We start from the raw sequence: 12,625 nt of genomic DNA on the forward strand, positions 1-12,625 counted from the left end.
TTCTAAGGGTGGGTACTTTTAAGGTGTGAATGGCTGCATGGCCCAGTTGCATTGTATAACCTATGATTTTTTGAAGGTCATAAAACAGCATGAAAACTACCCCCTCCAACTACTATGGCTTGAAAATTAGTCTAAAATTAAATAGTAAAACATATAAAACATAGTAAAATATATAATTTTATGTGCCTCACAAAAATTAAAATCTCTCCCAGACAACTGGCATATTGTAACCAAAAACAACCACCTACTTGAAACAATCAAAATCTTCAGATTATGTCTATATCTGGCTTGACCAGAGACTTCGATTTTACTTCCATTTAGACAAGACAAAAGCCCAAATCAACAAAGCTCTTCCCTTGGGTTAAAAAAAGCCACTTTCTGTCCCTAGAAAAAAGAATTAACACTGTAAAAGAACACTTCTCTAAATTCTGTAATATGGTCTCCCACTACTTCCTGACACCTCTGAAGATAATTTGTTCTCTTTACAAATAACCTCATGTAGAAACTGTGAATATGTAACACACACCAAGCACAGAACACAACTGTTCAGCTTTGGGTGAAGTCGAATGGGTGCCTTTACAAAAAAAAGTGACCCGTTGCTAGCCTTATTTCTTTATGAACTACTCAAATGAAAGAGTTGTAACTTCTTTCCTTTCTAGACATATGCTCATTCAATAAAATTACTACCATCTTAGGTTCATTCTTTCCTGTGCTCCTTTCTTATGCACTACCTGCAACAAACGTATCCAAAGCAATCATAGAATTTTCATACTTGCATCAAAACTTTGTGAATCCTTACTTACAACAATCAAGAAGAGAAACAATTTCTTTGAATTTAGAGCTGCCTTAAAAAACATTTTAAACAAGTTAACAAACCACTACCTATCTTAAGTCCACTAAATCTCCAAAACATCAAATGCAATCATTATTTTTTTTCTCAAACCAACCACTGATGTAATCCTTTCCTAAACATAACCTCCTGATGCTCTATGTCAGTTCTCACACTTTCTTCTGCTCCGTTTTCTCTTTACTCTTGCTTCACTCTATACCTCTCTTATTACCCTTTGCTTTGTAATGATTCACAAATCCTTCTGTAATTTCTAGCACTTCCCTGCACCCCACACGATAGTTTCAGCTGCTAAAATTTTCCCACTCTTCTATTAAACCCCTTCACTCAAAATTGACATATTTCTGTATTTTTCAGGAATATTTCTACAATAACCCATAAGTGTGTATGTATATATATGTGTGCGCACACACACACACACACACACACACACACACACACACACACACAGACACTGTTGTTTTTTTTTTCTTACTCAGTACACCTTATATAATTAACAAAGCATTGCTGTTTTCAATTCTTAAATCGTAAAATGCAGATAGACATATTTTGATTTGTTTAATTGTTTCAGTGTGAAACTGTACATGTAATATCACAGTTAAGTCTGCCTATGTAAAATTTCAAATGCTACCTGGCTAAACAAATTTAAATATCTATCTATCTATCTATCTATCTATCTATCTATGTATCTATCTATCTATCTATCTATCTATCTATCTATCTATCTATCTATCTATCTATCTATCTATCTATCTATCTATCCAATCAATGTGTACACAGCACCATACCACATCACTGTAGTATTCAACAGTATTGTTTTTTATATGACTACACCAAAGCAGCAAGCAGACCAGATTTTGTTCATGACATGAACTTCTTCAGTGCTGACATCACTAGTAAACACCCCTTCATTTAAATCTAAAATGGTGCCAAACTATGTCTTATATAACTATGCCTTAAATAAATAGTTACTCCATTATAAAAAAACGCTTCATAATATAAAGGTATTATATTAATTTTTTTACCTTCTCATATCTTGTTAAAATAAATAAATAAATAAATAAATATATATATATATATATATATATATATATATATATATATATATATATATATATATATATATATATATATTTATATATGTTTATGTTTATAGATGCACACATGCATGTATGCATGCACACACACACAAACACACACACACACACACGCACACACACACACACACACACACACACACACACACACACACACACACACACACACACACACGGACACAGCAATTATTTCTTTTACAAAAAATCATGTCATTATTTAAAGCCACAGAGATTGGGATAGGCAAGCCTCTTCTTGTGACTCTTATGGAAGTTACAGAAGGGGAAGAGCCCTTTGAAAATAAGAATGTGATATATTATTTTATAAATTCAGTGTTTCATACATAATTTATGCATATGATATTTTTACCTGTGCTTTAGTCCAGTTTTTGCTCTCAATCATTTCAAGTGTTATGTTAGAAGCAGACTGTAATGTATCTAGTGGCAGTCTGTTGAGTAGGCATGCAGACAGGGACTTGACCACCATAGTTGAGTTCACATCTTGCAATATCTGGATTAAAAAAACAAAAAACAAAAGAAAACAAGTGTGATATGTTATTTCATCCATGGGGATTTCTCTGTGTGTCTCTTTTTTACACACACACACACACACACACACACACATACACACATTCTTATGTTCCTTTCAGCCTATAGTCTGAACATCAGAGTTCATAGGGAAATGGTTCCAGAAGAGTACTTGATTAGACTTCTAAAGAAAATGTAAATTTCAGGTGGAGAATAACTTCATTTTAAAATACTGATATTTTAATGTCTATTTTAATCACTAAGACAAACACATCTTTTGCCATGTGAACTCGGTACAGCGACTGAGGGGCTCATTTTCATGGCAAAAGTATAATATCTGGCCAGTGTATTAACTATAAGACCAAATATTTTATGTTTACCTACAAAATCTAGCCTCTGAATGAGAACCTAATCTGTACTTTACGCCTTCATCTCAAAATGGTCTAAGAAGTCTACATGTCTGTATGGGGTTGCATTTTCTTAGGTTAGATATAGTTTATGAAAGTGGTTTCTTTGTAACTTCAGCTTGTATGTGTTATACGGCCATTATTACAAACAAAGGAAAGTGATAGCTATAGCAGTGAGTGCATGGGACATTTTATGGACACCTGGGACCTAATTCCAAAAGACATGATCTCTGTACATTTACACTGAAAGCAGATCTTTTGGAATCTAGCCCCTGATGTAAGTCTGTTTATATATTGGCCTTACACTGAAGTAAGTCACTTATACTGACAGCAAGTCTTTTGAAATCAGGGCAGACTTACACTATGAGAAACTCTTTTTGGAATTTGATCCCGAACTGATAGCATAGCAATGTATCTCCTTTCATATGATTTCCAAAACTGATATTCTGGTTATTATACCATTTTGATGTATGGAACTAAAACTCGCCATTCAAACTTTATAGATAACAGAAAAAGGGTGTAATATCCATAGACACTGTTGGCTGTTCATCCCAACTGCACTTATTTGATATCAATACAAAAAGTCAGCAGTATTTCTTTACTCTACCAGTATGTGAAATGCTTTTGAAATTAGCTCTATCAGTCTTCCTTTGCAATTCTGAGTTTCTCTATACACTTTTAAGCACTCTGAGGATGGTAGCATGGATATTGTAAATCATATTACTCTTCGCAGAAACTGACGGAGTTTGTCTAGTACCCTGACTGAGTTTCTGCTAAGGGAAAATTTCACCAACATTTGAATCTAGCTTTAAAGACAAACCATGACTCTGTGTTTCTCTTTTTGCCCCAGGATAAAGCTAAAAAAATTCCACAAAGTAAAAACATGAATTAAAATTTCAGTCTTTTATTCAGTGGAGACAAATGAGAGTTTTTTTAGATTTTTCTAACTTTCACCCTATTTTGTGCTGTCTTGCCCATGTGCAAGCTCAGGAATGTTGGTTCAAGCAACAAATATGGGGTTTATGCAGACGAGACCATATGTCAGAAAATAATTTCAGTGAAGATTTCTGGACTGATAAATCAATGTACAACTATGGGCTGAAAATGAAAATGTAAATATGTTTTATCTTGCCACGGAGGTACACAAAATCCAAACCCGGCAGTACAATAATTACTTATTACTGATTTTTTTTATAATCTTGAATTTACTTATAGGGGCAGACATACTGATGTGATCTTGTTTTTCTGGAAAGCACATTCTTGCCCAGGAGTATGCACAACTGATTAGATTACAGCACCTTAGTCTATCTTAGGAGATCATAGTGCCATTCGTTTAGAATAGAGAGTAATACTATCAAGCTTGAGAATCCTCAGTAAAGATGTCAGGGACTCTTTGCAGTGACTTACAAATTTATTTCCTACATATCTGTTATACCATCTGTGAAACCCTTCTGGTGAATAATGAAATAACTGAGACACTAAAAGCAGACTATCACTGGCAGTGTTGGTGTGTGCCAATAAATTTGTCACTCTGACAGATGCATAAGTGCTTCATCCCTGGGCATTTAGATTGAAGTTTTTTTTTTAACCTACAGTTTACAAATCCTAAGCATTGCTTTGTTATGCAGTTCATTGTGGCCTCTTGAAATAAGATCAGTACGCAATTCCCAACACAAACTATTATTTTCTTTGTCCAGTATGTGGCTGTAAAGTGGTTTGATTCAGTGCCATATTATTTTTTAGCCGAGCAATTAATTGATGGCATTATGCAATGACTACTTTGAACATGTTCTTGTATCATGCAGCTGTAAAGTACATGTTTTGCTAGTTACCTAATCTAAACCATTTGCTGTTTTCATATATTCAGCTGTAATAAGGATTATTGTTATATGGTACAGAGTTTATTTATGACTCTCGCTTGGTCTGTGATTTGTTCTGCAGGGATTATATGCATCACTGATCTCAGAGTTATACAATAAGCAGATTAATTTTCCTAGGTAGACAGGTCTCAGATAAGGTGCCATACTATAGCAATCTACCTATGTGGGTAGTAGTGGTTTGGGATAGTGGTGGAGAAGAAAGATAACCTTTTTAAACAAAAAAATCTTTATTGAATTATCACTTATGACATAGGCAATCAGACATCTGTATAGTATATCCAACTCACTTCAATTTCAGTTCTCAGTTCCAACTTCAAAAATACATCAGCAAAGGCAAAGGCAAAGGCAAGGATAACGCCACTTCAGTAAAACCAGCACTGCTTTATTCAGACAAGACAAGCGCCTGAAGAAGCAGTAATGAAAGCGCTTGTGTTGTCTGAATAAAGCAGTGCTGGTTTTACTGAAGTGGAGTTATCCTTGCCTTTGCCTTTGCCTTTGCTGATGTATTTTTGAAGTTGGAACTGAGAACTGAAATTGAAGTGAGTTGGATATACTATAGCCTGCCTCCTGGAGATATTTTCTTAAGACTTTTTGCTTTTTACTTTGATCTGTGGAGGTAATTTGTGTTCTTGGGGAATTTCTTTATCCATTATCTGTATACATATAAACAAACCATAGTGACATATTTTCAGTTGCAGATATTATATATCACGTATAACCTACTATACAGTCATTGTCAATTGAACTTTACATAGCTCATTCTGTTCCTGCCTTCTCTTAATCCCCATTCCTCCTTCAAAACATTATTCTTCATGGATTGTTCCACAACTCCCATTTTCTGTGTAATTTGCTCCTTTTCTTTTTTAAAGATTCCACTTTCAGTTTTTTTTATCTCTGTTACTATAGTTACTACTTCTAGTACTGTTGGTTTAGACATTGATTTCCATTTTTTATTTATTTATTTATTTATTTTTGGCAGCCATCAGAATTAAACTCAGCAAGGCCTTACTATGTCTAGGCAATTAAGATCCTGTATCACAGCCCAATAAATTATTTCCGTAGCTACACCAATTTGCTTCCCAAGTATTTCTGAAAGAGTAGTTTGCAGACAGTTTTTTTAAAATCTGCCAGCTTTACATTTCCAACAAATATGTTCCCAATTACCTTTTTTTTCCAGATCAAACCTTCAAAATTTGCAGTCTATTGAGAATAATTTTGGGGAGTCTGCCAGGGGTATAAAATGCCTATGCAAATACTTCCAAACAAAAATCCTAAGCTTTCTAGACTTTGTTGCATATTTGGGAGCCTTACATATATCCTTCCATTGTTACTTTGTGAATTGCTTATCCAGTCTCTTCTCAATCCTTTCTAATCTCCTCTGATTGATTCCTATAGTTATCATGCAATATTTTATATGGTGTGCTAATTATCCCCATTTTAACAGCAGCTTTTGTTCTAGATTCAACTACAAACTCTACCAGCACTAGCCTTTCACTTAGGATTCCCCATTCCTTTCACTTTATCTATACACAATCCCTGATAGGGAAGACAGTCTCTAGCCTGCAATCTAAATGTATTTTTGGCCCCTTCCCATTCTATATTCTTTAGCCCTCTAATTATATGCTCCTTTGCAGAGCCACCCTTACCTATTCTTTGTACCCCTAATTACTGTCATCCTTATCAGCAAAGTCTCCTTTCTCCATTCCTGTATTGGCTTAACATACTTTCTGCTATTTTATGACTATAAAATTCTGTATTGCTATTGTTATTCTCCTTAAAGATCTGCATCAAAAATCCCAGTCTCTCCATATTTCTTGAGCTTTTACTATGTCCATTCTACTTTGAATTATAACTTTCTGCTTGTGCTATGTAAGTGTTAACTGAGTAACTCTGAAATATCCCTTCAAATCAGGTAATCCCAAATGAAAGATCACATTTTTGTGACAATTACAACATTCATGCTACCTATGTGGAGGAAAGGCCACACTTTCTGTATCTTGCCCAAAGAACTCTGTGGATGGATAAGGACATTAAAATAAATTGTGATATGGTACTGTAAGATGAGTGCCCCTGGTTTAGGATCCCTAACAAGCCACTGGGGAGCATCAGAATAATCTTTTGAGTAAAGATGGTTTATATAATGGTTCAGATTAATGGCTTTGAGTAACTGCTGATGATTTTGTGCATGAAATGAGGGTTAGATACCGATAAAGTTATCTTACATACAGGGAGATGGACCACATGAAGTGTGAACCAGGAAATGCTGCCTATAGTCAAGAAAGCAGTGGAACAGGCTTTCCAAGATGGCTAAACACTGACCAACAGCTTTATTTCAGCTCTCTTAATGTGAAAAAAGAAACTGATAGATAAGGGCCAGTAATTCTGCATGTTTTGGTACAATTCAGTTACCGGCTAGTAAGTATACTGCCTAGATGCCAGCAAAGAAGAAACTTAGAGAGCCTGAAAGAAAATCAAGTAAAAAAGGTGAAGCAAAAATACTGACTGGGAAAAATCCCTTAGCTGTTCAGCAAAAATCAGTTCAAGCTTCAGCTTTGGTACAAGAATTGCTTCCAGTAAATTAGAGGAAAATGTTAAGTCAAGTGTGCTCAGAGGTGATTAAACTAAATGAAACATTGAAGGAGTATATTAACTCAAATAACAAAAGGCTGGAGAAATGTAAGAAGCTATAAACAGCTATTTAGATGAACTCATAAAACTGCAAAAATCAGAGGCTTAAATTAATAAAAGGCTGGCTGACTATGAGAATGCTCAAGCAGATTTAGAGGGCAGAGCATGCAGACAAAAACTGAGATTTTCTGTTGTACAGAGAAAATGGAAGGAACAGAGTGTATAAAATTTATGAAAATAATAAAGAAGTAAATTGACTGGTATTCCAAAGCAGGATTTCTTAATTTAAATGGCACATCATGAGTATGCATCAAACCTGCAGTGAGAAAGCAATCAAAACCTGTTTTAGTAAAGATGCAATAATACCAGAAAAAAAGAGATGATCCTGACAAAACTGTGACAGAAGGACACAATATTAAAAACTGGAGACAATAGAGTGTTTGTGGAAAATACTTATTAAATGTACACTGGGCAGATGAGAAGCAGATTTATCCTAGCAATCAGGGAATGTTGAGCGTCAGGTGTGAGATTCAAGTTGTCTTCATAATATTTTTCCTGGAGGATCAACATTAGTTTTGATGCAGAACAGGCTAAGGAGGAAATAACAAAAGTTTTTTCAACAAAAAGTGAGCCATCAAATAGAAAGGGACTCTGCTTTTCCTTCTTCTGATAAAGTTCATAAAGACATACTGCCAGGAAACTTTTTTTCAACGTTCCAAAGGAAAATGCTTGAGAGACAGAAAAAAGCACAGGAGTTGATCATAAGAATCGTGAGTACTGAAATTAGTGAATACAAAGGAGACTAAAAAAGTCAATCACATATTTGAAATATGACTTTACAAGAAGAAGAGGCCGAGAAGGATTGGATTTTTTTTTCACTTTGTTAAACTAGTAGTGGGACTGACATGCATATACCATACTTCATGTTATTAATGTTTGGTTGGACACTAAAAAGAAAAAAAAAGAGAACCACCCCCCCCAAAAAAAAATAACTGCAAGTAAAACCATTTTTGTCCTTAACAGTATTTGTACAAAACATTTCATGATATAAATTGCATGTTATATAGTAAAGTGTTTCACTGATTGCTGTATGTGATAAAGATACTACTTTTCAATTTTAAGAAATTTAGGCATTACAGTGTAAAAAGAGAAGAAAGACTGGACAAAAAGACATATCTGTTAATATGCTGTAATCTTGTGCTGTTAGGGAGAGGGATGGGATATAAAAGTGCACTGATTTTACTATATGTAGAGTTGAAATGTTTTCTTTTACTTTTGCATAGGTGTATAGATTAATGCCCATGGTTTAATCCAATGACAAGTTTTTTATTTAAGTGAGTGCATTTTTTTTAAATGGGAGACTTTGATGAAATTAATAATTTTCCTTTAGCATATAACTGTAAATGCTAACTGTTAGTTTAGAAGTACATTCTGTTCTTATGTTTCCACAGAAATATGCTCAGTAATGCTGAAAGCAATACATGGAGAGGTCTGGACATTGTTTATTGCTAGAATCATACAGTTAAAGATACAAGGACAAGCAATTCATTAAAAAATAAAGTTTGAAATTACAATAAGTAAATATGAGATAGCACCTTTTCTGTTAAATAAATACATTAATACATTTACTATAACAATGTATAATTTAGTTTTATTTAAAGATAGCCAGTGCACTTTTTCTTAAGGCTAAAAGGTAACATTTTCTGAAAGCATATAAGCTGTTTTATAAATCTGGGAGTGGAATAAAGATAAGACAAGAATAGATAGCTATTAGTGTAAGTAGGAACACAGACTATAACGTGCATTAGCATAGATAACCTTAATTTTAGGTTAGTTAATACCTGTGGGTGCAGCTGTTGATTTCTTCCTATAAGGAGGATTAATCTTTATTGTTTGAAGGTGTATATAGTTTTATGTGTTTGTGTTAATTTAGTAGGTTATGGAGTGTTTTGGTGTGGTATTTTGTGTGTGTGTGTGTGTGTGTGTGTTTTCATTACAACAAAAGGTCTTGTACAATATGACATAGGTTGAAATGAAGATGACAAGAAACAACTATATAAAGGATAAAGCTGCCAAACATTAGTGGGTGTAACACAAAATCTGGAAATAGACATTTAAGAAAGCTGTCAGATAAAATAGGTGTAAATAATAAATTCTTATCATAATGGCTATAATAAACATATTAGTTTAGAACAGGAATGGCCTCGCACATATAGACAAAATGATGAGTATTGGATTATGCTAAGCAATACAGAGTGCAAATAGCAATGCTGCAGGAGATACATATGGAAAGAAGTGAGCATGTGAATTTGATAAAGAAAATATTTCAGGATGGATATTCAGCAGAATATCATGGACAACAGACAAGGGTGAACAATTATAGTAACTGCTAGAGGAGCACCAATACTAGTAGAAGAGGGTAAAAAAGATAGTAATGGTAGATTTATGGTAGTAAGGGGTTACTGACAAGGGAGGAAGATTACATCAGCATGTATTTATATTCCACGTAAAACTGCTATTATGAAGCCTAAGAAGATTTTGGTAGAAATAATTCGCTTTCAGAAGGGAATATTACTTATAGATGGGGACTGGAACTTGATTTGAGGTTATATTTGGGGACCGTGGAAGGAAATTTATAACAAAAGAAATTAGATTTCTGAAGACATATATGAAAATATTTGGCATGGAAGATGGGAATTCAGTAGTAGGAACATGTACATTTACAAATTATTTTCCAAGTTACAATAGCTGGGTGAGTTTGTTGTTGATATGGATTAAGTCATCTCAACATTTGGTCCCTGCCTGTGCAGAATCTGGCCTGAATGTGTGGAAGGCACTGTAGCTCAGCACTGCTGAGATGCTCTCTGTGGCTTTAAACCATGTCTCAGTAACTGCACAGATATGCACATTGTCCAGGATGATGAGAGCCTAGAGGGAGTGGAGTTTTTGTTTAGGCTCCTGGCAATGAGTAGTAACACCTTTAGATTTCCTTGGCTTGGTTTTGCTATGTCTGAAGGCTTGAAAGTTTGGAATTATCTAAAAAAGGCACTATGGGGGAGGATAATCCTTTAGCCAGTATTCAAAATTCCAGACAGGACAGGTGCAGACCATCCTTGGCAAAGTAATGTGGTCTGTTGGCCATATTTTCCCATTAAGAGAAATATTGTACCCTCTTGGAATAACACTAGAAACAAAGCCAGTTATTGAAGTCAATCTTATTTTGTTCATATTGTGGCAAATGCTGCTCAGTGCTATGTACGTACTAGCCAGAGACTCATATTCCATACTCCATAATATTCCATAATGTTCCTCTTCACATAGTCCAGGGAGGTATATCTCAGGTCATTAATATATACATGGACCATGACTAAGTCATTCTGGTATTTGTACTCTAATGACCCGAGTGCATGGATGAGTTGGCGGATCCTAGCCCCTGATAGACAACTGACCATGATTTCCTTTTATTCAGTCTGCTGATGGAGACATTTGTATAAAATATCAGGTAAAGTGTTGGCTTGCCTTTTGGGCTTTGTAATTGAGACTCCAGAGGGTGTGGCTGTATGTGTTGTGTTGGATATTGTTTTGGTGAAGTGCTTTTGGGGGTTACTGAGGATTCTTTTTGTAGGACGAATGTCTAGGAGATCTTTGAGGTTTAGGAAGGTTGCTTTTAATTGTCTCAGTATATACTGGTCTATGTGGGTTTGATCAGTACATTATAACCCTTCTTGTCCCTCCTGATTACTATGGTTCTTTAGCAAAGATCTCAAGTCCTTAAACATTGGTCTCAGTTTGCATGCCCTCTGTCCTAGCATACTGCCCTTGCTTTTTATGACTCTTGGTCTTGTGATAAATCCCAAAGTACCCACTTTCTTTGGTATAACTTATTCACCTTATCAGCATTAGATTTAATTTCTATTTATTTTATATCATTCATTGATATTATTACTGCTTTGAGAATAGGTTCTTGAGGTGTTATCCATCTTTTAGTTAGGACTTTTTTAGCGGATATCAATAGCAAAGTTAGAAGTACTTCAATACGCAAGTGTTCCTGCAGATGATTAATCCAAGTCATATAAAAGTATATTTCCGTCAAATGCCAGTAGTAATGTCTGAATTAATGCTTGTAAATTCTATTGATATTTTCCCAGTTTAAAATTCCAAACAATATATTGCCATTCTCCTATCTTGTCTTGCCAACATTGCCAACGCATTTAGCTTACCCCCAGAAACATTTTATGTAGTCTATCTGGTGTATAAATATATATCTAAAAGCATTTGCATGCAAATATTCTAAACTTCCTTGGATTTGTTACTGTGTTAAGGAACCTCCAGATTTCCCTCCTTATTACTTCTGCTATTACTTTCTGATATTTTTTTGCCCAGCCTATACTTGCTTTTTTTCAGTTTTCCCATCTGTTATTATATATATATATATATATATATATATATATATATATTGCTTAATTGTTTCTTTACCACTAGCCTCTAATAACCTAGCATCTGTTTACATTTCATGCTTATTTAAGCATCATCTTCCATTTTGAGCTATATTTATTATTCTGAATATAATATATCAATATTAATGAATGTCTCCATATATTATTGTAAATGTGGTATTGCCAACTCTTTATCTTCTGATGATAAAGCCATTCTTTTCTGTTCTGTATCCCAACATACCCCCCCAATTCCACATATTTTGTTACAAATATCTTCACTAAGAGACTCTCTTTTCATACACAGCTGTCTACATAATACAATACGAATTAATACTCCAAAACCTCCTTTATTTCTTAATGTATATAATACTTCTCTTTTGAGGATTAAATCCAGATCCCGAGAATATACTAGGTACAGTCTCTAATAATTATTTTCCTTTAGCAGCTAGAAACATACACCCTTTCATATTAGTTAATTTTCATAAGAGTACAATGAATATTAAATAAAGCTCTTTCCTGTAAAATATCATGAATGTTTTCAACAAAAACATCATCCTTTTCATATTTTACTTCCTGTAATAAATCCTCACATTGTTTTTGTTTCACATCTCTTTTTCAGTAGGTAACTTCTAATACAGAAATTGACTTCCTTGTAAAATACATCCCCCCTGTCTTCATAGCATCTTTATTTCTTTACTTTTTTTGTACTCAGCCATAACCTATTACAAATTCATCTTTTACTTATATTACTTCTTTTACCCTTTTACTATTATTTACTAAAGTAAGGTAAAGTACTAAGTAAAGA

At 34.2% G+C, this 12,625-nt stretch overlaps 1 protein-coding gene across 1 annotated transcript in view; it reads right to left on the reverse strand.

Moving 5' to 3' along the window:
* LOC122808243 overlaps positions 1-12,625 on the reverse strand; it is a 163,554-nt gene that overhangs the window by 73,033 nt on the left and 77,896 nt on the right. The window contains exon 7 of the mRNA XM_044079206.1: positions 2,312-2,452. Coding sequence (XP_043935141.1) covers positions 2,312-2,452 — 141 coding nt within the window. The remainder of the gene's footprint in view (positions 1-2,311; positions 2,453-12,625) is intronic.

This window comes from Protopterus annectens, chromosome 8.part0, assembly GCF_019279795.1.
Source record: "Protopterus annectens isolate FY-2018-M chromosome 8.part0, PAN1.0, whole genome shotgun sequence".
NCBI classification, from domain to species: domain Eukaryota; kingdom Metazoa; phylum Chordata; order Ceratodontiformes; family Protopteridae; genus Protopterus; species Protopterus annectens.